General features: G+C 38.0%; 1 protein-coding gene across 24 annotated transcripts in view; it reads right to left on the bottom strand.

The window, feature by feature from the left end:
• Positions 1–27,993, bottom strand: part of dst (dystonin) — a 94,715-nt gene that overhangs the window by 46,971 nt on the left and 19,751 nt on the right. For 16 of the 24 annotated variants that reach the window (XM_017412866.3, XM_017412872.3, XM_017412874.3 and 13 more), the window contains 32 exons: positions 25,627–25,716; positions 23,747–23,857; positions 22,601–22,678; positions 21,420–21,512; positions 15,645–15,811; positions 15,353–15,465; positions 14,900–15,006; positions 14,691–14,810; positions 14,216–14,311; positions 13,982–14,109; positions 12,327–12,420; positions 12,084–12,238; positions 11,529–11,997; positions 11,309–11,437; positions 11,105–11,182; positions 10,860–11,021; positions 10,476–10,580; positions 10,263–10,358; positions 10,054–10,179; positions 9,819–9,971; positions 9,567–9,721; positions 9,340–9,466; positions 9,022–9,205; positions 8,261–8,418; positions 7,987–8,165; positions 7,766–7,904; positions 7,488–7,681; positions 7,228–7,390; positions 7,059–7,142; positions 6,718–6,825; positions 6,526–6,624; positions 410–556 (listed from right to left, as the gene is read on the bottom strand). In XM_017412866.3, the coding sequence (XP_017268355.1) occupies positions 410–556; positions 6,526–6,624; positions 6,718–6,825; positions 7,059–7,142; positions 7,228–7,390; positions 7,488–7,681; positions 7,766–7,904; positions 7,987–8,165; positions 8,261–8,418; positions 9,022–9,205; positions 9,340–9,466; positions 9,567–9,721; positions 9,819–9,971; positions 10,054–10,179; positions 10,263–10,358; positions 10,476–10,580; positions 10,860–11,021; positions 11,105–11,182; positions 11,309–11,437; positions 11,529–11,997; positions 12,084–12,238; positions 12,327–12,420; positions 13,982–14,109; positions 14,216–14,311; positions 14,691–14,810; positions 14,900–15,006; positions 15,353–15,465; positions 15,645–15,811; positions 21,420–21,512; positions 22,601–22,678; positions 23,747–23,857; positions 25,627–25,716 (4,407 nt within the window). The other 8 variants (XM_037973541.1, XM_017412865.3, XM_017412884.3 and 5 more) reach the window with 6 other exon arrangements.

Genomic DNA, 27,993 nt, shown 5'->3' with positions numbered 1-27,993 from the left:
ACCCATAACAAATAAATTACTTTTTACCCTTATTCATATATACAAAACACTTGATTTTTTTTTAGTAAATATTAATTTAATTCAAATCAAGGCATTTATTTTAGGCCATTTCATGTTTTTAGATACACAGAAAAAAGTTTTTATTTTGTTTTAAGATTTGAACAACCTATTGGACTGATTAGGTTGTTAGTATGAGTGCTTGTGCAACTTAAATATCTGTTGTAATTGTGTCAGTTAGAGTTGATTAAAATAATCAAGCATGTAATAATAAATATTTTATTAACCAGGTGTTTTTAAGCCAAGTAAGGTCATTACATTCACCAAAGTGTGTTTTATTAGAAATCATACACTGTGACAGAAAAGTCATAAATGTCTTAAGTAAAATAAAAATGCTACACACATTAATTACCTGGCGTTTATTTGAAGCGTCTGTGTTGGCATTACTATCTTTCAGAGCATGCCCGTCATTGCTCATTGTCTGTTTCACATCGGACATCCAGTGCAATAGTTTGCTAACTTTATCGCCATGCTCTCGCTTCTCCTCATCAACAGATCTCTAGAATTAAAACAGGTTCAACAGAGTTGTCAATTTTACTTAAAAATACAAATTCATAAAAACCAGGGGGAGTTTCAATGTCAAAATAAACTATTCATGATAAGGCCCAACAAAACTCAAGAGGAATGATCTGTTGTATGAAACACAATAATGAAATGAATGGCAATGTATGAATCAGAAAGAAACAATAAGCAGCAAAACAAAGCCAAAGGAAGTTCTATCTACACGTTTGTTTACAAATGTTTATTTGAATGCCCACAGGTAATGAAATGCTGTTTTGGCTCCATAGCTGAGAACTTTTGTAGCCTCCAGTAGTCTTAACCCTGTGTGACAGTCAAAAACGCTTCTTTCAAGTGCCTCTTTGAATGTGATTTTTCTCTTGGTCTTCGGACAGGTGAGGCTTTTAGTGTGGAGCTTCTCATCTTTGAGCATGGCAGCTGTAACTTTGTCAACAAGGCCACGTTGAATGACTTCTTCAAGTGAGACTCTGTCATGAGTACCAGGATGTATCACCCCACCAGTGAAGAGTTGGAATTCAATACAGCGAAACCCCACATCCTTTGGGAGGAGATTCTCCTGCACAGCCTCGAATACTGACAAAACCTTCCCAGTCTTAGAATGAGTAATGCCATTGAATGCCTGCTCAAATTGTTGGAGCTGCTTTTTCACTGCTTCATCTACAAGACCTCTTTTGAGAGCCTCCAGGAGAGTGACTTTCTCCCCAGATGAGGGGTCGCAAATACCTCCAGTACAGGCCTGGGATTCTAGGAGTTGTAAGGCCGTAACTCTATCAGTGAATCCCTGCTGGAAGCCCTGAAAAACTGAGATCCTCTTCTTCTGAGTGATGTCCCAGAGACCAGCAATGGTGCTGTTAACATCTTCCACAACAACTCTCCTTGAAAATATGATGTCTGCAATTTCGTTGATACTTAGAAGACCATTTTTATAGCTTTCAAGCTCAGATGCTTCAAGAAACCTTTGACTCAAAGCAGATTCTAGACAAAGCTGTCGGCCACTTCTGGCATCAGTAATAATGTGACGTGGGCTTCCACTGAGGTCAACTATTGAGTTTTCCTGCCATTCACTCTCCTGCTGTGACAGAAACAGATACATCTTCTTATCAATGTGCTTCCCCTTGCAAGCTTCATACACTGACATTTCAGATCCACAGCTGCTGTTGACAACAGACACTCGATGGGGAGTCACAGGAGATGCGTTTGTTAGGTGCCTTTCTCCAAATGGGATGAGAAACACCCCCCCATTGAGATCATACAAGCTTGTTTTTAGTATTTCCTGGTAGTATGCCTTTTGTCCCGTGTCAGGGTTGTGGAAACCTTTTGGGTTACTCACTGGATCATACAGACTTTGCAGAACCTCTTTGCTCAAAAGGCCCTGATTTACAGCAGCAAAAGCAGGCACTCTTACGCCCGTCTCCGGGTGAATTAACCCTCCAGTTGCAATCTGGACCTCAAGGATCTTCGTGGCTTTAGCTCTATCAAGAATCCTTTCCTCCTTTGCCTGAAACACAGACAGTTTTTTGCCCTTATAGTTGTAGCCACTAACAGCTTTCTCCGCCTCCACCAGTTTGTCTTTCATGCCTGCATCTATGATTCCTCTTTCCAGAGCCTTGGCAACTGAGATCCTTTCTCCTGTGGCCAGGTCTACAAGACTCCCTGTTGCAGCCTGAGCTTCGAGAAACTCATGTGCATATGTTTTTGCGAGGAAGCCTTTTTCAGCAGCTTCTAGGAAGGATATCTTTTTCTTACTTGAATCCACATAAACCCCAGCAACTGTAATCGGATTGCCAATCAGTTGTTGAGCAAGTGATGCCTGCAGCTGCTCCATGGTGATGAGCCCCATTTCCAACTTTTGCAAAACCTCTCCATCCAAGAGCTTACACTTTCTCAAGTACTGAATGTTTGCACTCCCCTCAGATTCTGTGAGCTTTTGGGAACTTATCAGTTTTCCACCAAAGTTTGCTGTGCTCTTTTCAGGTATGTTTCCAGTTTCATGGGTTTCTCTGATTTGATATGTTCTTGTTTTACTGGTATTAGTTTCACTCAGCTGTTGGTCTGTTGGTCCACACAGAGCCATGTATCCATGTGCTGTGGCAGCACTGGGAAAATCAGATGTAACACTGCTCTTGTAAGTCACATGTTGGGTATCTTTTGGTTGAATGGTGGAAATATCTTCTTTGACTTGTTTAATTCCTTCAAGAATGCTGCTTCTCTCCATTGTTGCCATCTGTAGACATGACATTGGAAAAAAAACCTTTAAGTAAAGAAAATCTAAAGTCCACTGTTACAACTGCAACAGCGCAAACAAAAACATCATACAATCTAATATATTATGCTATAGTAATGCTAATAGCTTCCATACCTCTTTTGTTTTAAAAGTTTCTTCCTCCATGCTGTGTTTTGCACCTTTAATGAAAGACGCCATTGTCGTCACCGTAGGATGTGCCTTCAACAAATCCGCTTTGCTGTTTGTCACAGACTTATGGCTGCTTTTTACTGTGTCCATTCCAACTGTTGAAAGTGTTTCCTGAAGACTTTTCACCTCTCTGACATACTGCCCGATTTGTTCCCGTAGAGCTCTTGCTTCATTTTCTTTCAGTGTCAGTTTCCGCTCGCTGTCTGTCAGCAGCTTTTCAAACTTAGCTTTTTCAGCTGACTGTTGATTGCAAAGGCTTTGCAGGGAACTGAGTTTTGAGGTGAGTCTGACTTTTTCTTCCTCCAGTTGGGCAATTTCTGACTTTGCTTTGGACAACTCTTGCACAAGCTTTGTTCTTTCTTGCTGCAGGTGTTCGGTTTTTATCTGCAGCTCTCGGTCCATTTGTTGGGTTGATTCCACTATGGTTTGATGCACGGTTTTTATCAGTTTAACATCCTGCTTTAAATACTTGTTGATTGTCTCTGCTAATTCTGCACCTCGTGATGGCTGACTTTCTTTTGTGATCTCAGACTGCAGCAAAATCATTTTTTTCTCAATTTCAGACTGCATAAGCAACAACTGCCTCTCATAGCCCTCTTTCTGGAGTTCCAGTTTACTCTTCAGCTCCTCCAACATCTTCTTACAATTCTCCAGTTGTTCCTCCATCTGTTTGGACCTCAGCTGAAGAGCAGAGTTTTCTTTTTTCTTTTGCTCAGCATCTGTTTGCACACGTTGCAGCTTGTCTTTCAGCATCCTGACTTCAGCTCCCAGTGAGATGTTTTTCTCCAGTGTGTCACATTTCTCCCTCTTCAGGATCAAATTCTCACGTTGTAGATTTGATTGAGATTTGTCAGAACTGGACATCACTTCTTTGATTGTTAGACTATTTTTCCGAAGCTCGGTCTCAAGCACTGTGATTTTGGCGTCCTTTATTTTTCTTTCTTTGATCTCTAGAGCCAGCTCATCTTTTGCTCTTTGCAGAGAGGAGTTAAGATCTGAAATTCTAACATTCAGGCTTTCTAATTTTTTCTCAGCTGCTGTCTTGTTATTCTGAAGTGTATTTATTTCTTGCTTTAAGCTTTCTATCATTTTCTCTGAGTTGTCTGTTATTCCTTTAAAACTGAGCTTATGCTTGAAAAGCTCATCTTCTAATGCTTTAATTTGACTGAGATGTCTCTGGCACTCTCCAGATTCCTTTTGCAGCTCTGTATTTTTATTCTTTAGCATCTCATTTAAACAGTCAATTTCAGCTTTTTGCATGTGAACTTTTTGATTCAATAAATTCTTTTCAGCAAACAGCGACTTCAGTTCTGATTTCAGAGTTGTTATTTCTTCCTCATAACTGCTAATCTTTAAAGAGAGGGATTTAGTTTTCTGCTGAAGATCGGCCATTTTCTTTGCATCTTCACTGAATTCTTGCAGTTTCATCTGGAGCTCATAGGTAGTTTGGGATTTTTTATTTAGTTCGTCCTCAATAATCCTGAACTGCGACTTAGTGCCCTCTACTTGAGACTTACATATTTTAATTTGCTGATCTTTGCTCTCCGTTTCCATCAATACCTTATCAAGTTTAGCCTTAGTGTTTTGCAGATTCTGCTCCATCTCTAAATTGATCTGTTTTAGTTCATCTATTTTTCTCTGCAGCTGAGAAGCAGCAGTTTCATTTTTTTGAAAGTCTGCCTCCAGGTTTTTGCATTTGAGCTGCAGCGCATGCTCTGATTTTTTCATTACGATGCTTTCTTCCTTGGACGTTTGAAGCTGTTGTTTCCAACTCTCAAGCTCTCTCTTTAAAGACTTGATCTTTTGTTCAGAAACTGATCTCTCTTTTTCCAGTGACTCAATTTGGATCTGGAACCCTCTAATATCACTGCCAGAGGAGAAATTCATCCTCGTCAGCTCATTGCATTTAATCTTCAGCTGATCTATGACTGCCTGTTTGGAAGCTACCTCTTCCTCTAAGTTGTTAATCTTGTATGTGTTTTCCTGCTCAATGGAGCTTTTCTTGTGCAGTTCCCCTTGTGTTATCTTTAACTGCTCTTTAAGGCCTTCAATTTCAGTGCTCTGGAAAAAGGAGCTTTGCTCTAATGAGGACTTTGCTCTTTGGAGAGATCTGATTTCTTCCTGAAGGTTAATGATGGATTTCTTCAGGTTCAGCGTTTCCTGTTGAAGTTCCTCTGATTTCTGTCTCATGTGGATCCTTTCACTCTCCACGTCCATCTGGAGTTTCTGCAGTTTGTTGTTGCTGTCGCCCAAAAGCTTTTTATAGCTCTGAGCTTTATCTTCAGCCATGTCTGCCTTTTTCTGGACCTGAACCAGTTCCTCCAGTTTCTGCTGTAGAACTTCATCCGCTCTGTTTACAGGTGACTCCAGCTGAGCGTCTGGTTCTGGCTGGTTGTCAAATCCCAAAGGCTGCAGATCCTTGTTTATAGACTGGACTTGACTGCGCAACTCCTTCTCAGCTTCAAATTCAACTTCTTCCACATTTGTTTTTTTCTGGTGTGGGGTGCTCTGTGTATTTAAATCTTGGCTGTCATTTTCTTTCTTTAAGTGCTCCTCAAGTTTCTTTTGAGTCAGAGACCATGTGGCCTCTGACTGTTCAATAAAAAGTTTAGCTTGCATTAACTCCTGCTCAGTAGCAGTTTTGTCTTTAATTGCAATTTCTAATTTTGTGCGATACTGAATAACATCATGCTCAAGCTGTGACTTTTGATAGTTTATATCACAAATGGTCTTTTTCTGCGTTTCTAGTGCTCCTTCCAGCTTTTCCACCTGTGCTTGTCTTTCCGTGAGCAAAGCCTCCTGCTCCTGGATTTGTTGCTGAAGTTGTCTAATCTCTGCTTCTCCTTTGGCTTTTTGAAGCTCCGTGTTTTCTGTCCACTTTGCATTTTCTGCTCTTTCAAAAGCCTTCCTGTTCTATAATGCAAAACAATCCATCATACACTGATTCACAATTAAACAGAAGCTGTGAAATATTTGCACTGATATTTTAAAGGAATCTCTCTAAGACTGCAGATTCAGCATAAATTCAAACTGTAAACATTACATCACATAAAAAAATGTTGGATTATTTAAAATTAAAAATCCTGTTTGTTATCTTGTTACACTAAAAATGACAACTTCTGTTAAATGCATTTGCTAGTAATTCCAAAATAATGTAAACTCTCAGAGAGATTTCTTTTTCTTTATGCTAGAAGAACATTATAAAAAAAAAAAGAATCTGAAAAAATAATGAATAAACTTTTTCCAACCCACGTCACTATCACCAGCAAGTAGTGACTGGACATGCAGCCATGCACTGCTTTTCTGCATTTTATTTGCTTCTTTTACACAATGAAGCAAATTCTTTTTACCCCCGATGAGCTGCTAAATCACAAAGTCAAAGTGAAGAAGAAGTAAAAATACCAGCAAAGCATGTTAATGGTGATGCCACAGAGACCTGAAAATCATGCAGATACTTAAATGGAAAACAGAACTTGAATAATAACCAAAAGCGACTAAAAAGCTCTAAAGCTAAGCAGGAAGTTATAAAATTTTACCTCCTCTTCTTCTGTTCTCTTCAGTGTTTCACTGGCAAACTTCACATACTGGGTCATTAGAGTCACAAGAGCAGTGTAACGGGTTCGGAGATCCATAAACTGTGTGAAAAAAACAAACAAATGTGCTGCCGTGTAAGACCTGTTAGAACAGAAATATTTTTCTTTATGAACAATGTTAGAATGGGGTTCTACCTCCTGTTGAATGGCATCAGAAGAGCTCTGTATCCTCCGCTTCTTGAGAGGAGATTTGTGCTGGGAGTCGACCATCGCCCGGAATGTCATTAGCTGTAATTCATATTCCTAAAAAAGTATATATAAAAATGTTTGAAATGTAATTTTTTAAATCAAAACCATGTCTTTTTAGGCTAAATCTTGTCCTAGATGGCTTCTAAAAACACAAAAGACTGGGTGTATTTTTTAATAATACATATCCTGCAAATATCAGCAGATTATAGCTGATTTACTGACACATAAAATTGTATTTTGGTCTTAAGAAAAATAAAAAGGGTTTGATAATTTGTTGAATGAATTACCTTAATAGCAAAAGAGTATTGCTCTGAATACTTTTGACATTCGTCAATCCTGCTCTGTTTTTGTTCAATTTCAGCAACAAGAACCTAAAAATAAACAATATGTTAATAAATACAGTTTCATCACATTTAAGTGTTTGATTTAGTGTGAGGAAGTTTAGTTTTATTTTACCTTTTGTTTGTTTAACAGCTCAGCAAGAGCTTTGCTATCATCAGGCTTGTTTTCTTGGGCCTTTAGCTGCACTGTTTCCAGTTCTGTGATCCATTCATCAAGACTCAAGTAGGAGTCTCTGTAGTGTCCCAGGGACTTGCTGATGCCATCCAGGTCCCGAAGTCTGACATTGATAAAAAAAAAAAAAATTAACAAATTTACCATATGGTGTTTGCATGCACCTGCTATAATTGGTAAAATAAAACAAAAACTGCACCAACCTGCTATCAATCTGTGAGTGAATGTTCTGCCATCTCTCACTCAGCTGATCCGCCTTCTCTTTGTGCCAGTCCAAATCAAAGTCCCGCTCATTGTGGGCTTTAAACATGCGATCGCTGATGACACGAGCTTTCTGTAGCTCATCCTCCATGTCATGGAATACCTCCTGCCTTTCATCAATCTCTGTCCGCCATTGCTGGGAACAGAAGATGGATGATTACCCACTGAAATAAAAACAGTAGTAATGCTGATAACCTGCTCTATTAAAAAAAATGTTTACCTTAAGTGTAGAAATAACACTTTCAATGGATTTGACATCAGAGTTTGTAGCCTCTTCTTCATAAAGTTTGGACTCGTAGGCTTTAACAAGAGCCTCGGCGCTCTGACTGTGCTTCACCACTAGACTCACTGTTTTTAGTCTGCAGAAACAAGAACATTACTTAACTTCTAACAATTTTTCTTCCATTGAATTGCTTTAAGATACTAAAGAAAGACACTTACTTGTCCATATAAATGGAGGACATGGAGTATACTTGGTTCATGCTTTGAAGGAGGACAGAAAGTTCGGAAGAAAGGGTTGACACAGATGGAGAACCTGCAGCCTGTCGGAGGAACATCTCACACTTCTCCTTCAGGACATCCAGATCATCTTTTAACTTCTCCAGCTCAGCTGTCTTCCTCTATAAAGCAGCAATTAGAGTATTATGGTTTAATTACTTTAAAATCACCAGATAAGTTTGAGTATTTGTAAAACGAGTAACACTCTGAAGTGTACCTCATGCTCAGCAATGCGCTGCAGACTCTGCTCCAGGTCGTCTCTTTCCAGCGGCGTGCGAATTTGCCTGATCAGGTGTTCTTCATGGCTCTCCAGGTGCATGCGAAAATTGCGTATTTCGGAGATGTAATGATTGTAGACTGACTCCTCATGTTCCTCTGTTTACCAGGAAATAAAAAAATATATATTTAAGTTCGTAAAGAAACTAAAAATAATGGTTTGTTTTCCTTTTGGTAAACTACCTAACAATGTAAAATTTTGCTTTGATTAAAAAATAACATGTTTGATGAAGAGCACATGATGAACAAAAGTATTGCAGGAAGACCACCTCTAGGTGGCACTGTTATCACAATGTAATATCAAGTAAGAGCTGATGCAATGCAGAAAAACTCATGGCTCCTCTTATGTTGCTATTGTAAAGTCATAAAGAAACTTGTTATTAGGAACTTACAGTCAATTGAGAACCTTTTTAGGAAAGTGTGGGGTGGCATGGCTAATAAATATAGTGTTTTATTCTTTGTTTTTTATGTAAAACTGATAACTGCACCTTTCCCATTAATAAAAGAGTAATTGATTTAAATTTGCAGCAAAACTAATTATGTTTTAATAAACTGCCCCTAATTCAGTAAGAAAAATGCACATATTTGCTAAAGGTATTAACTTAAGGCTTAAAAAGGTTTAAAAACTATGTGTTTCCTCTGCTGGCTTGTGTTCCAGCAGCTTCTTTGTTTAGAGAAGCAGGGTGGGAATTAGAGCCTTGCCTCTCTCTGTGGATCTGAGTAGTTCCTGGTAATATTCTTTGCAGGCTGCCACGTCTCTCTCTAGCTGAGTGCAGTCTGCCATTGTGAAAACTTCGGACTCCTCGCTGTCCTCCAAGAACTCGTCAAAGTGGGACTGCAGGTTGCTCAAGACTTGCTGATGCTCACCTGGCAACATCGTCTTTATCTGCAGTTGTTACAGGAATAAAAGTGGGGAAAAATAGGCTCTTAGCTGTCTCAGTAAATGATTATCAGCCTGATTATCACAAATGATCATCACTCATAAATGTCTAAAAGAGGAAATGAAACAAATAAACATACGGAGGCCACATTCCAGTTGCGGATGGCACGTATGTCAGCCATGAGATAATGCCAGGACGCCACACTCTTCATGTTAATGTGGGAGCGGTGCCACAGTGCCAGGACATTTTGGTACAACTGTTCAGTTCTAAGGAAAAATGAGAGATGTTTTAGTAAAGTAGAACCTAAAATGAAAAGTGCAGCATAGGAAAGTCAAGACAGAACGTGAATTCTAGCATCCTTCTCACCTGGAAGCCATGTCAACAGCCTCTTTGTTAGGTGGAGGTGCAGTGAAGCAAACAGAGGGCACCATGGCCTCATTCCCTGCTGGGTTGATAACTTTCCACTTGGCTCGATGAGAGTTATTGGCCAACACACACTCATCAGCTTTATAAATAGTAATCTAAAAGAGTTATAAGACATGCACAGCTCAGATTTCCTCTAAAATCTTCAAAAGAAAATGGAAAAAGTGTGGTGTATTGTGGCATGAACAACAATACCTCTATTTGTCGGTAATCACAGATTGCTTTGACGGGGATGGAGGACCTGAGGGGAGTTTCAGGGTTCCTGGGCTTCAGCTGCACAATGTTTTTGGCCCTGCCCACTAACCCTGCTACAGTGCTGCGGTACTGAAGAAGCTGCTCTTTCTCATCCTGAGAACACACCCAAAATACATTTATACTTGTAGTTACATCTACACATGAACACACACGTTATAGCTTTAAGTTAGTTTACCATGGACTCTTGGATGAGATCCTCCAATCTGTGCAGGCTGCTTGATCGATCGCAGCTGTATTTTCTTTGAATGGAATCTTGGAGATTTTTAAGGTAGTCCATGGACTCTTTGGCATCACTGAAAAACTACTCGGGGCAACAAAAATGTGAAAATTAGGTATGAAGCAATACTAATGTATTTGCTGTACATACTGTAATCGTCTCAGTACCTCAAAATAAACCACATTTTCTTTGAGATGCTGTTCCACGCATGAGCAGAGCTGTAAAATCCAACTCCACTGTGTCTGCATCGCAGCTTTGTATGCCTAAAAAAACAAAACAGAAATGGCAAAGCTGAAAATTGTGGAGAAGCTCTTGCTCCAAACTATAATTGTCACACGGGCAACAGAAAAGTTCTTAAAGTAAAAGCACACGGGGCTTACTTCAATTGTTAGCCTGGCTGGGTGGTTCCTGAGCATGAGGCGCTCCGCTTTGTCCTGCACAGACTTGATGGCTTCCTCCTTTTCATCCAGCTCCCTCATCAAGTCCTGCATAAAGGCATTAAGTTCAGTATTCCTGGCTTTCATCCAAAGCACAGAACCAGTTACTGCATCATCTCACTTAATCTCATATCCTTGTCTCACAGCTCAGAGCATGAAGATAATCATTCAAGACACTATTCATGCAGAAATCCCTTCACTGAAATTATTATTTTTTTGCTTTAAAATAATGCAGAAAACAACACAGCTTAAAATACAGAAAAACAAAAGTCAGAAAATCTTTTTGTTTTGTTAAAAGACAAATGAATCAAAAGAGAAATGGCTTACTGCATGGTAGTCTCTTTTTCTGGAGATGTTGCTGTTGCGATCACTCCAGTCAAAGGCAACCTCCTCTTCCTCCTTCTCATTCAGCCATATGAGCTCTTGAGTTGCCTGTGACACAAAGTCATGAAGGCATTCCAGGTTGGTTTGCCGCTCCCTTGAGCAACTCTGAAAAAAATGAGGCAGACAGTCAGACTAAAAGATAACCACAAGGTTTAAATTAAAAGAGTTGAGCTCATTAAGATGCTTACCAACAGCCTTTCATACTGCCTTTCGAGTTTGTTCAGTTTGTCGGAATAAGTCAACTTAAGGGGTATAGTCATCTGAATCTGAGGAAAAAAAAAAATATATATATATATATATATATATATATATATATATTATTGTATCTGTATTTTTTATGTTGTCTGCTTAAACTAAAATTTAATTCAGTCAGTAGCTAAGGTCAAGCTTACTTCACTCAGTTTAGCATCTTTAAGACTCATCTGGAATTCTTCAATCGCCCTGTGTACACTTTTGTGGTTGTCCAAATGCATTTCCACACTTAGCAAATCAGTCCCCCACTCTGAACGATCTAGTTGCAACTTTAAACATTAGAGAGAAAAAATCAATTTCTTTGGATCTCATCATTTAGAACATCTAGAGTTCTGACAAATAACTGTAGAGACGGCTCACCTGCATCTCTTCCACCCAGTTCAGGAGGTCCTGCACATATTTCATGTTGACCTCCTCCTCTGTCATGCTGGGGTCTGCCAGTGAGGACTTCAGTAAGGGCTTTCGGATCTGCATGTGTTTCAGCTGCATGAGGTTGCCCGGCTCCAAGCCGCCACCATTTCCCATATAGCTTTGTACCAAAGAAGGCTGCAGACTGGGGGTCAAGGCTGGGGTCAAGGATGGGGTTAGGCACGGTGTAAGGCCAGAGGTGAAGGTGGACCCAGGGGCACCTAAGCCCCCTGAGGTGAGTGCAGGATTGATGCCTGGTGTCAGGCTTGCATTGATGTTTTGGGAAAAGCCAGAGTTCAGGCTTTGTGTGATGCCTGAGATCATCATTTTGGTTTGTTCTGTTGTCAGGGTACGACCTTTGCTGTACACAGAGGAGCACTCGGCTCGAAGGGCCAGAAGATCATCCCGGAGTTTGGTTACCCTGTGACGAAGAGGATGGCAGTATGAGATATTTTGATACAAAAGAAAACTCATTGTCTTATCTGTGCAGGAGGATTTTGTCTGTACCTCTGAACAAGCTGATCTGCAAATGGAAACTTTCCATCCAGAAGAATTTGAATGTCTACAACTTGTTGTCTGAGGATATTCTCACACTCCAACAGGTAGCCTGCAGTCTCAGCCTCATTTATAAACTGTATACCAGACTCAAGGCGCTTTGTGTCCTTAAAAGAAACAAAAACATCCAGACCTCAACGACAAATTGCATTTTTCATTACAGCTTTCATCAATTTGAGCTTCCACGAAACTTACCGACTGGAGGGCTGTTCTTGCCAAAGCCAGCTTGTCTTCTCCATTAACGCAGTCCCGCTGGACTCTGTTGGCAATCTGCTGCAACATCTCAAGCCTAAGGGTAAAAAAAAAAGAAAGAAATATTGGATGTGTTTCATGGTTTTCTTTTAGGCAAATTATAAAAGCTGCACAAAGTAACCTCACCTGGATCCATAGGCAATGTTGTTATTAAGAAAGACTGAGCTGTTAATTTGTAACGGCTCAGTGAGGATGCTGTCACTGGAGCCAAAGCTGGTATTAAAGCTACTGTTGCTAACAGTCGAGATTCTGCTCAGATATGCCATCTTACTCTACATTGTCAATAATTATGACTGCCTAACGCTCACATTAGGGATTCCTGTCTAGAATCTCAGCAACATGACTTCAAGCATAAATGGATCCAACTGATGAAACAACTTTCAACATGCTCCTACTTATAGTATCACAGCCAGGTGAGGGGGCGTGTAAGAATCCCACTCTAAAATATTATTCTCTCCCTAGGGCATGAAAATCTAATAACAGGTTGCGACAAAGCACCTTCACAAGAGAAGCAGAGCCAAACTGTGAATAATTTCTAATTCCTCTTTCTGTCACCACACCCAACACAGATGCTGTAAATATGTTAGAAGCAAGAAAATATATCTAATACTGTCTAATCTACTGTAAACAGAGCACCAAACAAAGTTTCCATAGAAATGAGATCTTTATCACAGTTCACTGAAAAAGAAAAAAAAAATGGCTAAGTGCAACACAAGAGTGAAGCTCTGCAATAATTCAAAAAGCTGCTAGTGAATACTTAAGACATGTTTTTATTTACAAATTTTTGATACGTAATTGTTCAAATATAACAAAAATTGGTTACAAATAAAAGAATTTGGAAAAAAAAACTTAGGACATTTATACAAAGTCCCTAAGCCCTCATTCCGCAGCTCAAGTTGAGTTGACTTTTTTCTTTTTTAGATCTATCCTCCATCTTCCCTTCCACTGCCAACTTCACATCAAAAACACAACACCTGCTGCACATGGACACTACTTACTGTTTATTATAAATACCTGTTTATGACTTACTAAACTGAGTGAACAGATTTCTCCAACTTCTGTATTTATTTCCACACCTGGTGCTTGTTGGGCTTTAAAAGTTCTCATAGAATTCAACCCTATCATTTTCTAATTGTGCTTCAGTGAATTTGTGCTTAACTTCTTATGTTCATATGAACTGCCCAGCTGAGTAAAATGGTCCGGTAAGGGGATTTCTGCAAATCCCACCTTGACATCCAGCAGAGCCCTTAGTATCTGATTTCAGTAAACACATTAATAGGCTTGTAATACAATATGAGAGCACTCTGCCAACAAAAAAAAAAGCCTCAGAGACTATCATGCTGACTCATGTGTGTTTACTTTACTCTCTTTTTTTTCAACAAGAACTTGCATTTCAGCTAAACGTTTCATGGCTTCAAACAGTCACATTATGTCATGTTTAGATGAGCTTCAATAGCCCATGTGTCCCGAAACTGCAATTTTTTTACTTTTGAGGTTTTTAAAAAAAACTTTTAAAGAGACTTTAAAGACTTGACTTTTAATAAATCATACTGGGATAGGTCAGAAAAAGTGCTAAAGCCATCACTGTCTCTACATACCTTTCCACTTCTGGCCGCAGGCTCTTTTCTCTTTCCAGCATAGCAACAATTAATTTACCCCATTCCTTTTCCACGTCGTTTGGATGATGACCCGGGGGTAGCTGAATACGTCCAAACTCGATCCACATCTGTTAAGATAAACACCAAACGTGCACTTCTTATCCCTACAGTGTTTGAGACTACATGTAAATGACAACGTATGACTAAAACAATATTATCTTCTGTTTTATATACCTCAAGCATTTTGTAGAGATTTTTTATTTTTGTTTTCTCGTTTTCTTTTAGTGGGATTTCACATTCTTTGAACTGCTGATATTGTTTATAAAGTGCCTGTAAAAAAAAAAAAGCAGAATAAATAACATAAAACCATTCATTTGTTTCACATGTTTTTATAGCACAATGAGAGTTTCCAAGCACTTGACTAACATTTACCCTTGTCTTGAAAAAAAGAAGGATAAATCTATCTTGGCAGATACAAGGTATTGATTTCTGACTGCTAATGGATGCTGCTGCTCTCTAGCATCCATCAATTTCACCTTGAGTCTGAATTTCAGGAGACAGACATTGCATTTAAGCTATCTGAAGAAAGGAGTTAGCTTTTTAATGGTCAGATGTGTTGCAGTTTCTATAATCACACAGCTCAACTAATAAGTTTGGAATGAAAGCAACTGTTAATGACAAAAATCTACAAATTGACATGTAAGCAAACCTTTATTTCCACAGGGTTATTGGGGAAAGATCTGTCTGACATCACGGCCACGTTGTGTTTGATCCATTGACTGAGGTATTTGATCATGTTCTGGTACTCCACCCATTTGATATCAACGTCCTGTTAAAAGGCAAAGAATCATCAGCAGTAAGTCAGCAGTTTCACTTGAACTGAATGAAGTCCCTTGTGAGTCAGTCCCATTATCTTACATTAGGACTTATTCCATCAGCACCATCGGGTACTTTGGGAAAGGCGTCGTACAGTGTTGAGACGTATGTGATCACAGATTTTTCGTCTGGAGACTGAACATCAACATCTGATGAGGAAAATAAAAGCCATAAGGTCACAAATGCAATGCATGGTAAAGAAAGTATGCACTCTTTGAATGCTAAGAATTTACGAATCAAAACAAAATGAATTATCTGGTTATTAGCAGGTCTTATAGTTAAGTAATTAAATCTAACACTAACAACACGTGATGTATTACACTGTATTCAACCTCAGAACTGAAAGTGAGTGTATAATCTTTTTAACAACATTAAACTCTGAGGAATCCTTCCTGAAGCTAAATTCCAAGCTTTAGAATTCATAGCAAAAAGGTGCTCAAGCCTTCACAGTGTTATCAGAAGCAAGCCACACAGGACACTGGGTTCAGGCCTCACCCTCAGGGTCGAGCAGCCTGGCCACCCCCAACTGTTCAGCTACACTAAATGCTTGTTCCAGATTTGAGCGGTTGGTCTGCGTCGACACACGGCTTATGTCAACCAAATCTGGTCTGAAACAGAAAGAAAAAGAATATGACAAGATGGTTCACATCAGGAGATTCTGATTAGATACAGTACTGGAGAAACAAGGTGTGGGGCCTGAAGGAATGAAAATAAAATGCCAAAGAATAAGAAGAGCTTGATTAAATACTAAGGAAAAGCGACACAGTAATGTTCTGTTAAACAGTACCTGTATTTATGAATGATGGCATTAAACAGCCTGCCATCCCTCCAGGATGTTGTGAAGTTGTCACACCGTACACCTACATAACCATCTGTTATCTGTTTGGACCAGAGCAGCAGTCTCTCCTTGGCTGTCATGTCCTCAGACTCCCCTGTGACATGGATCTCTGAGATCTGTTGTAATGTAGGCAAAACAAAACAAAAAAATGTTCAAAGCCGCAGAAAACCTTACCCCTAAATATCTGATTACTTGTAGGGAGGCATTTCACCCTAACTTTACTGATTTTGCTCATTTTGTCAAGGTCAACATGCCAGTGGTCATGAAGCAAAAATTAACATTAATACATCATTTAAGTTTATCCAGTTGTAAAGGCAGCAAAACAGTACAACATTGTGATAGAACCTTGTTTGCATTTACTGTAGTTATTGCATCTTTCCCAATGGGCATTATCTAGATCCCAATAAAGAAACTGAGTTACTGTATCTCCTCAAGAGGTCTGCTTTCATTTTCCTTGTCCATACTGTTTAAATAAAATCACCCCTAAACCCCCTGGCTTATCCATGATGATTTTAATTTAACTAATTAATTAGTTTTAGACATAGTACAATATTTGGTTAAGTATAAGGCACATTGAAACTAGCAATATAGGTTTTTCCTGTTCAGTTTAAATCTCTAATGTATTTAGCATTGTTTTTAGTGTAATCTGCACTAATATGTTAAAGAATTTTCTCCCTGAGTTTATTCTTAGTGCCATGCCATTGAGGCTTTTTAAACATTTTGTGATTGTGAAAATTCTTAACATGGTTACAGACCATTGAAACTTGATAATTGTTGATTATCTTTTCATCTTCAGATTTATTTTTTTAACAATAACTCCGATACTCAAAAAATTATTTCATGGAAGAGGGAATGTGGAAACAACTATACTTCTTTTTATACAGTAAAATTATATTTAAAAATGTTAAAACTGAAAACAAAGCCTTAAGTGACTTCTACATGTCTACAAGCTCCAACTGTTGTCTGTTTGTTGAACATTTTATGTGAAATAATTGTATCAGAGATAACCAAATTTCACTCTTCATGTCATTAATTCTGACCAGAACTAAACTAATAACTTCAGGATATGAGTTCTGTCACATACTTTTGAATTTTCTTAGATAGTAAACATGTTTAGTTTACTTTCTGCCTTTTTTTCCTTCTGCATTTTTAATGTTTTTTTACTCACTTAAAGCATAACCAGCAAAATTTTAAACCATTTTTTGTGTTTTAATGTAAACAAAAATGCCTCAAACATTTGCCTAATAATATAAAACAAAACAAAGGTTTAGTAGTCTTTAACTGCACTGGGAGGATATGGAAAATGCCAGCAGCAGGTCAGCAATGCAAGGCACAATTGCATAATGACTTGTCAAACAAATCTGATACGTATGATGATGTAAAGCAAACAGTGCCACATCACAGCTTGCACAAGTTTTCAACCACATTTATGACATCTGAACAATGTCCATAATATTGACTCAGTCCTTGTCCGCTTTGTAAACATCCTGAAAAAATGAAAATCTAAATGCTAAAAACACTTTCAATACAGACAGAAATTGTACAAAATGAAATTTCATTAATCAAATTTTAAACCCATCTATTTATGTAGGGTATAAAATAGGCAACGGCAAACAATTTAGATAATAAAATGTAAATTCCTAGCCATACAAACACTTGGATTGCTGAACCAGTATTGCTTCACTCTACAGAGACATGAGCTAAGCATGGATATCAAAAACTAAACCTGACTCACTCCTGCAGTTTTACTGGATACTTTAACAAGATCCCAATGTCCAACAGCACAACAACATTAAACAAGATCCAAAAAGACTGCAAGAATCACCAAGTAACTATGGATCCACTGATATCTGAAACTAACACCAGTGAAGAAGCAAAGCAGATATACCAATCTCATAAAGTCTGTCAAATTTTTAATATCACCTAAAGTTTCAAGCACAAGAATCCAAAACATGAGAAAGAATTAAAAAAACAATCAGGATCTTTATGATTTTCACATATCCTAGCCTTGTGTTAACTTCAAAACTGACTAAAGACACTTGATCATAGAAAAACATGAAAGAAAAAAGTAAAGCATACTCTTAAAACATTTGTAATATGATTGTTCGTTTAATGCAGTGAAGAACTGCCCTATTTTAACATTCATTCTAAATGTTGTGGTCGTATTTTATTGCAGTGTGTTGAAAATATCGCCCTCCAGTTAATGTTCAAGTTCATTCTCTTATCACACCTCTTTTTATTCTATTATAAATCACCTCCATGATTGCTACAGAGAGCACATTCTTGTTTTACCTTGTGTTGGGTGGAAACAGACTTGGCAGAAGCTGGAATCTGCTCAGTGTAACCAGAGTAGGTGTAGCTCCTCCGCCTCCTCCTTCTGTGTGCTTGAGAGCCACATATAATCTTGGCAAAAGCCTCCTCATTCCCAGAGTGGTCATTGCCTTTCAGAGTTCGTAACATGTGCTCAACCGCTCCGAAGCTTACAGCCCTTCTTAACTGGCGTTGAAGCAGCTTCTTTACAAGCAAACTATCCCTTGATGAGATCCTTCTGGAAGTTGAGCTAATACCATGGAGCTTTCCTTCTACAGCGGCCTCATTTCTGTCATCGTCTTCTCGGTTGGTAGACAAACTTTCCAATCTGTTTGCTAGACTTGTGTCAAGAGGTTTATTCCCAGCATCTCTGTGGAGTACAACAGGTACCTCTCCAACATATACACCATCGCTGATGCTGCCTTTCCTGGGAAGATGTTTCACCACCTGTAGGAGTTTATCATCCACTGTTTGGGTTGGCTCGGACTTCTCTCCTGACTCATCCTGAAGCTCAGCTGCATTGCAAATGGCTTTGCGTGTAAAGACTTCACTTCCAGGGCTCCTGAGGGATCCAAAAAGCTTTAAGTCCTCCGATTTCCTCTTCTTCCTCTGAAAATAGCGACGGCTGCTAGGCTTTTTAGATTCAGGGCTCAGTGGAGCTTTCTTGGGGTCAACATAGCATTCCTCTTTAGAGTTACGAACACAGCCACAGATGTTTCCCATGGCTGCCGGATAAATGATGTTGTATCCATCAACAGTCCTTTAAACTCCCAGCAGAAAAAAAGGAAAGTATCCAATGAGCTCCATTCAGTTGGTGCTACTACAATCCTACTGACAGAAAGGCATTATAACACTGTTCAAAGAGAACATAATAAGCAGCAGAGTACCAGCAAGAAGACAATAAAGCTCCCTTCACTCTGAGCAGTCGACTTTGTCCTTTACACTCCCGGTCGAGAACTGGTCAGCTTCTCCCACGCTGCACTTCCCTCTTGCTCTCTTCTTACACTTGAATCTTTCCTGACCTTTGATACATTTCTCTGGCTTTGCTAATCCAACGCAAACACCATAAATGCACACAGAGACATTACCCACGTGCTTGTAGCTCTCAGCCGGACAGGAATGAAAAAGACTTGCGGAGAAACCTGTTCAAGTCTGGCTAGTCTGCATTTTCAACATCTTTCCATCTCTACTTTTGGTGTGATGAGGCTTTTAAATGGAAGTGGCTGCCAGTTAGCAACACCATTATGTGTTCACAAACATTGACTCAGCAGGTTTTGGTTTATAAGCCAAGAAGAGTCGCAGAAAAACTGAACAGCACTGAAGCTGGGGCAAATCCTAACGAGATGACATCACTTTGTCTAATAACCAAGCTGTATAAAACAGACTAATCAAAGGTATGCTTTAGGCTTAAAAGTTTGAGCAAACACTATTATCTGACCAAATCACTACCATCACAGTTTTAAAATGTGCCAATGTTCTAATCAAATAAATGTTTATTATATAAAACTATAAAAAGAAAAAATAGAGCTGTACCTAAATATGAGTTTCATGAAGGCACATAGGTATTTTTTACTGTCATGACATTACATTTATAGTTCTATGCCTTTGTGAGGTATAACTTTGAAATGACTGCAGAGGTTACAATCACCGGACAGTAAGCACAGGTCAAACTCCAGTCAACTGATTTCTGCTGCTTCCTTTGTACAGAGCTAAGTTAACAGTAAAATAAACCCCACTTTGACTGGATTATTAGTCTATGTTTATGCTTAAATCAGTAAAATGTTGGTTGAAAATATTCAGCATGACTTGCTGCCCCAGTTTCTTACATTCTTTTTCAGTGAGTTTCAATACCAGTGGAAGAATCATAAATATGTGTTTATGTGTGAGGTTAGTGATTGCAAAACAAATATTCCAGACAGAGACACAATAAGGGCAAAACCAGTCAAACAAGCACTGAAACAGATGACATCAGTCAGGTATCATGATCGTGTGATGGCAACAATCTCAAATGAACAATCTGAAGTAAATACAGCATTAATGAAAGTATAGTAGGGGCAGTAGGCACCAGCTCCCTGCGACCCAGAATGGAGAAGCAGGTAAAGAAAATGGATGGATGGATGGATAGTACGGGCAGTTTGTGTAAACCCTCCATCTTACTTGTACAGATATAAAAATGCACATTTTTTAATATTAGCAAAGCAGTAAAAAAAATCAATTTGGTATGAGGTGTAAAAATTTGAAGTCTAACATTTTTACAAGCTCAAAAACGAGCCTGCAGCAGCAAGAGAAGCACGAACAGAATGTCCTCAAAAACAACCCTCCTCTATAGAACAGGAACTAATCTTGGAAATTTCTGTAATCTTGTAAAAGAAAAATAGCCTCCTGGTATTACATGTCAGGTTTCTGTCAGCTGGGCTTATTTATTAAAGCCAAAGGTGCATGCTTTTTTAAACGAGGCTTCACATTTTCTGGTGAAGTGCCCCTGTGCCCTTCCAAGGCAAGAAGAAACAGGCCCTGTGCTGCTCGACCAAGAGCTTGGGGGCTTGCGTGAGACCGACAGCAGCAGGTGTTGGCACCATCACGGACGCTACCTGTCAGCGTGTATGAGTCCAGGCAAAATCAGATCAACTGCTTTTTCTGTATTTAGTCACTGAGGCCTGCATGCTTTTTCCTGAAAAGAAAGACAAATTCTCTCCCTGGCTTACAATGTTAAAAATATTAAAACCACATTAGAAATAGTCACAAAGTGCTAGAAAAGAGAAAAAGGAAGACTATTAACTAATAAGTACTCTCAACATTTTTGAGAACACGCATCAGGAATTATAAACTGAAGGTACATCTAACATTTTGTAAAACCATCACAAGTCCACGACACATTAAAAAAATTTCCCAATGACTAGAAATAACAACGTGCACAAAAATCTTCATTTTCTTTTTTAAACATTCGGAAGCAGATGTGATGTAGAATATGTGGCTTTTCTTTGTTTAAATTTTATGGAGTGCACAGCCATGAAGTCATATTAAAGTAATTATTCTCTAATGTTTTCTTTTTAATTAAAATTTCTTAATCTATTTTAAATGTGAAGACGGTTTGGATATTCTGCATGATGTACAATATTCTGCACAGCTTTGACACCTTGTGGCCAAAAGCAGAATTATTTATTTTTAAAGTACTGATATGAAGTCCATGTCTGCAGTGATAAATCACACCTAAAGTTATTTCTATTAAATAAAGACTGTTATTTATCTTTCACATAAATATATTCACAACAAAAACTTAGAAGAATATGGAAATGTATTTCAAACTGAATCATTGCACAATTGAATCATTTTTCAAACATAAAACTAAAAGATTTAAAATAAAAAAACAGCTTGTACCAAAAGAACAAACAAAATAAAGATGGTAGAACTGACCTGAAAGTGCAAAATTATGGTCCAGATTAATCCCAGAGTCAGTTTCGGGTTGCCGTCTGTGATGTCATCATTTCTGATATTTACAAGTTTGACCTGGAGATTGAAAAAGAAGAATTAATGCTTGTATTTTTACAAGGTCACAAAGTGTGTTCAGACCTTGCTTCTATTTATTATTGCTTTTACATTATGGCTTATAAAACATGCATATTTGCTACATTACTCGTGAAATAGATGTCACTGCAATTTGTCAATTTTGCCTCAATTTTGTTGTTTAACAAACACCACAAGATGGCGCAATAGTACTTATGTAAAAATGGGGAACAATTGAGGTGAACTCAATGAATTTATGTATTTAATTAATGGAATGCTACAAAGTTGTTAGAACATACCACAGTTAAAAATTAATGCACTTTTTTTTTACTGAACTAAAGCATATAAGAGTAAGCATACCAGAACAGTGATGGTTTATTAAAGCTGTCAGTAAATTCTTGTAGTCAGATCTTTTGGGTGACTTGAATTAAACAGATGCATGACTTGATTTAAAGAATTTAAAGTGTTAGATTGCTTTAAATTTACCAACAACAGCAGGGCTTGGATGTGTCTGGTATCTGATTTGAGTAAAACAATAAACCAACTCATTTGCGAGCGTGTATGAATCCTTTGTCTCGAGATGTACGTCACATCTGGCTACAGCTGAACGAGGCTGTGTTCCTCTCCACATCCTGAGTGGAGCGCGGGGGAGGGGACGGCAACCGGAGCGCTTTAAAATCCCACTGATGGGATTTGTAGTCAGCTCGCCTTGAATGCAGCAATTACTATTTGTCGTGGCTAAGATGGATTTATTTTTAAAGAAAAAGCCAAATAAATGAAAATGAATCTATTACAGTATGACGATGGAAAGCTGGAAGAGTCTACAGTCATCATTTATAAAGTGTGCTGTTGTTGCTACTCAGTGGCGTGCATTTATTGCAACACTGGTCATGAGTAAGCATATTGCTAATGGTGCCATGTGATGCAAATCCCAAAATACACTAAACACAGACGATTGCTCATGTTTCAGCTCGTTTCCAAGAATATATATGTGATTTCAAAGATGCTTGACTCAAAATGGCTACAAAAAATTCAGTTTTGAACCAAAAGTGTAACACAAGACTAAAAAATGTGCTTGGACAGATCCTTACCTGCCTCCTCTTTAAATAATCCAGGGCTATCTGTACATTTTGGAGCCTGTGGAAGCGCATCCTTCCTCTCTCCCGAGGCTGTGGGCATAAACAGGGAAGACAAGCTGTATGCTAATCAAGTACTACACAGCATCGCAGCACAATTTAAGAACTGATTAGTAGCATGGAGGACACAGAACATGCTTCTTACCAGCTGATATGGTGAGGTAGAAAAGTAAAAGAACTCACACACCAAAAAGAAAGGTCTACCTCCAATAACAGTAGCCATTAAGAACCAAATCAAACTGTGTGCACACAGTAAATACAGTGTAGTGAACAACCATTGTGATGAAAGTCTTTCATTATGTCAGTTTGTACAGATTAATTCTGAACTTCTCAAAACAAATCATGTCCCCAAACCCTAAAGAAAAGCAACCAAATAAGACAAATTAAATAAATTAACATTCACTTTTCTGTTCAGTCATCAATCATAGCGTGATGTCTTGTGGCAAATGTTCATGAACGTTCGGGGGCCACAGAATGAGCATGAAATGGTAAATACATTCAAGTCTGGATGTAGCAGCAGCTGAGGACTTGAACTGCAATCAACTGTCCTCTTCATCTAAGTAGCAAAGCAATGGCATCTAAGAAACACAGCTCCTTCATTTAGTGAATGTTATTCACTCGTGAAGCCTTTCGGAGGGCTTCAGAAGCAAAACATTTTTGAAAAAGCAAATGAAAAGTCTCTGAATAACCATGTAGGTTCAGACAGATTTAAATGCATGATAAACAAAGTTCATGAAATGGTTATAAAGACCCAAGCTTTGTGGACAAATTCAGTGATAATTTATCACATCTTTTTAATGCTTTTGCTAATATGGTCTTTATTACTAACTAAAATCTATGTTCTAAAGAAAACATAACAATAGCTGCCTGGGTCTTCTGTTTGTGTATATACATTTATGCATTATAAAACACGTCTCCATCTAAATCAAAAAATAGAGCAGTATTCAAAAATACTAAGGAATACTGTCTGAAACAGCTGATTTTAAAAAGTATCATAAGGAAGAATCATATGGCGGAACTGTTTCTGTTGTATTAAGTGGCCACAATACACTTTGAATTAGTCTGTTTCAAATGGGGATGGGGGGGGCAAACCACACGTACCCCCTTATCATCATCATCATCATCATCCACCGTGTCTCCATGCTGCTCAACTGCACATGCTTCTGTCCCACTCACCAACCGCAAAGTCTTCAGAAAATCACGCTCCCTCGGCTTTATCACCGAAAAGGCAACACATGGGAAAGAAAAGGAAGACATGGACACACACAGGGCAAGCAAATGATAAGGAAGTTGGACGCCGGACAGATACCGGTCAAAGAATGGAGAGCAGAAGGTGAGGAAGGAGGGATGTAAAGAGAAAAAGAAACAGCTGCATATAAAAGAGGATGAGAGACACACTGAGGGGCTGTGTGGGGGATCTGCTCAGATTCCTTACACAGGAATCTGTCACTCGCACTTTAAAAGTCTTTATAATAACTTCACAGTCTACTGATGTAAACAATACACACAAAATTAAACTAGGCCTGACTAAACTATTTCTATTCTTTTAAAAACATTAAAAATACATTAGGATGTTTTTGTGATACAGTTTATGATTTATTTTATTAGCAGAGTTTTAGCTTTGATTGCAGATGCAGTGATAACATTTTTCTACTGACTGGGTTCTAAACAGTTTCTGGACAGTTTGCAGTAATTTTCACAAAGGATATGCGTCTGTTTTTAATTAAAAACTACCTCAGGGCCCAAAGATTATAATAATACAGTGCTGGTGGTTTTCAACCTGGTAAAAAAATCTGTTCATTTTTGGAATTCCTAAAAAAGAAGTATTTGACTTTTACTCAACTTGTTAGAATCACTATACTCTGGAACCACTGTCTTGATTCTCTAAATCTTTTATTCATAATACTTACTTAACACAATGAAACCGTCAAGGTTTTTGCAATTGTGATGGCAATTACGAGTCACTAGAGCTTGTGAAAATGTAGCTTTATGTTTGATTAAGAGCTGAAATAACTACACTATCAGATTTGCAGCAAAATGTGTCTCCTATAAGTTTAACATATTCATGACACTGTTGGACATTTTAGGCCTTTTTTTAAATGTCATAAACGGATTCTGTCCAAAGTGGCAAATATACATTTATAGCCTATAAAAACTTAAATGAAAAACGCCCCCCTTATGGATATTTTCAACCCTATACTGTAAACCTGAACAGTGTTTCAAGCTAACCCTTGTAGTTTGTTTTAAAAAAAATCTTGAGCAGTTAGTGGGCAGAAATGCTTGTTAGTGACTTTGTTAATGAGTCATTACAGGCTGCTAAGAACTTGTTTCAAACTCCAGAGGGAAAACTACAGAGATAATCCCCCCCTTTTCCAACTTTCCCTGATGTGTTACATTTAATGAAGTGGAAGACAACATTCTTTCTTTAATCTGATGTTTTGATTTTAAACCCTGTTTTTTTAACACTTGAAAATCAGTGCAGGGCAATTCACATCAACCCTATAGTATTCCTAAACAAGCTTGAATATGTAAAAGCAGGCCTATTGTATCACCTTCCTCTACTTTGTCTACATGAAATTAGACAGCAAAATCCATCATAATAATATTTAGCAAATTTATCACAGAATATATTTAAAAAGCACAGTTTTTGATATCTGTGAAGCTTGTCCACAATTCACAAATATGAAACTTTATGAGTAAGCGGTGTTGATGCCAAAACAGCAGATCTGCTCACAGATGGTAAAATCCCAGGATTCCCTCTTCCTTCCAACCATCAGTTATGCAAGAGTGAAAAGGAAAGTGTCTGTGCATCCACCATGAAAACGTAGGATAGACTGCTTAATACGAGGAAAGGCTTTCTCCATTTCCTCATGAATATCTGATTCATCTGACTAAATTCTTTGCAAACTGCTCAATTTCCACATAAAACTGTTTAAATCTGAGTTTCGGTCTCACAACACAATAGAAAACCATGAACTCACCAATTTATCTCCAGACAAAACCTCCAGCAGTGAGATCAGGTTATGTCCATCTCGTAAGTCTTCATATAGGTCATTTATGTGCTTTCGTACCTGCAGAAACAATAAAACAAGATGCAGTATGGGAAATTATTTAGCTTTAGATATTCTGTTTATATTTATAAAACCAATACAATTTCTTTTTTATCAATTTAACATTTTTTTACTCTGGTTTTAACATAGTTCTATTATTGTATACATTATAAGGCTTTTAGGTTTTCTCACTTGAAACCAACTCCTTTCTATTGGTATTTAATAACTTTACAACACTTTGCTTCTTCATTAATATCTTGCGTTTTCATTTAACAGTTCTTACTTAAAGTGTTACCTTATTACAAAAACAATGTTATCACTCTTTTTTATTTTGTCTTCCAATTCCACCTAGTTGGTAAAATGACATAATAGAAGTTTAAATTAAAAAAAAACACTTGCAGATTATCACTGTAACACCTCTTAAAACATTTGGCAACTGCAGCCCAGTGTCCTTTCCTTCCTGTCCTAAATGCGGCACTTCTAAAACCATCGTGCTGCCCGTTGACCTGCTTTCACATGGGACTTTCAGCACTGTAATCCCTGATAGCAGCCACAGCTGTGGGCCAAAATAGACCACCACCTTTATGTTTACCGGATCAGCAAAGCAGATCCCCAACTGTTACTCAGCACCTCTGATTTCTCACTGACCAGGTGTGAAATCTGCTGAAACACAGATTACAATGAGCTAAGGAGGCCTGAAATCTGCCTGTCAAAAATACTTTTAAAAAGTTATATTTTAATCAATCAATTAACTTCAAACACAAACTACTTTTTACATAATCAGATGGATAAATATAGGACTAGTATAGTTCAATATTAGTGGTATAAAAATAGAAGGTCAGTCACATTTATTTGTATAACAAATATTCACCGACCAAAACATCATAAATGTCAGCGCCTTTAGGTGGTCTTAAAATCCCTAAAATCAGAAGCATTTGACTACATGGTGAATATAAATGTGCCAAATGTTGCATGAGTCATCAATCCATCAAGTTAATAAACATGAGCTCAAGAAAAAAATCAAAAGATCCCCATTATAAGAAGAAATCCTGAAGTGAATATGGATGACTGTAAGGTGCTCAACAGACACGTAACATTTAGATAAACTGTGTTATCAGTCAAATGTTGTAAATATTGAGATAGTTGGTAAACCCATGTCTATTAACAAACACTGATCTTTGTAATAAATAAATAGAAGTATCAGAAATATTTTAGCTTGAACCAAAATGACACGTTGCCCAAATACACAATTCTTTGACCCATATTGCTACTGAGGCTAAACACACCACCTCTGTCCAGTTTTTACTACATAACCTTAATCTAAAAAGTGATCTGAAAAATCACCTTTCTGAGCCTTTTTTCTTAAAATTCACCAACACCTGGTAAGATATTTAAAAAAACAGCACTGCTGACTTTCTGTACTGACAGGTCTCTACTCTCACTGGCTGCATATTTTATTTTCCGACAATGTTTCTGCTTAATGGGCCCTATTTGCTGTTATTCACTTTTATCTGCATTATCTGCTTCACTTACATCTTAATTATCACCTGTCAACTCACATTGCTCAATTAGTTATACAGCTTCTCCCAATCACTATAGAACCATAAAAAAGGAATAAAAAAAACACAATACAGTGAAGTATCATCACTGTCACAGCTTTGAGAAGCAAAACACACTCAGCTTTGATGCTTTACAAGTCACTCTGCCTTTAGGCTCACTTGTGACAGCTTACATTGGCATTCTTCCTCCCCGCAGAATTAATCAGGTTAAAGAAAGCAGCATTCTATTTCAATGTGCGCACAAAATCAAAGCAAACACTAACTGTGACACTGCATTGCATAAAAATCAGTCCTCTGACTAAAAACCTTAGACCTGTTTGCACATTAAACTATTAATGCAACAATTTGATGTTTCTTTTTGTTCCTAGCGTGACCAAATCCTAAAACTGTTCATTCTCACATCTTTTCTGACATTACAGATACACTTCTAAAAACCTGTAGTGTACTTTTACAGCTTGTGTCAAATATTCAGCCAACAAAACTGCTACATCAGAAACACTAAGCAGCTAACGCTTTCATTTAGGGTTTAAAATATGAGTTTTATCACCCTCTGCAGAAAGCCAAGTAGCAAGGGTGGTAATGTTTTTACCTGTCTGTGTGCATTCATCTGTCTTTTGGCAAAATATCTCATAAACAACTAGATGAATTTTTATGAAACCTTCAAAAAGTAATCACTGAAGATACATCTGCAGTCGAATTACAGAATATGATGGTGGGTAATATGAATTACTTCAAGGGA

This window comes from Kryptolebias marmoratus, linkage group LG22 (assembly GCF_001649575.2).
Source record: "Kryptolebias marmoratus isolate JLee-2015 linkage group LG22, ASM164957v2, whole genome shotgun sequence".
NCBI lineage: Eukaryota > Metazoa > Chordata > Actinopteri > Cyprinodontiformes > Rivulidae > Kryptolebias > Kryptolebias marmoratus.
The sequence above is the reverse complement of the archived record's forward strand: the minus strand, read 5'-3'. Positions and strand labels throughout refer to the sequence as shown.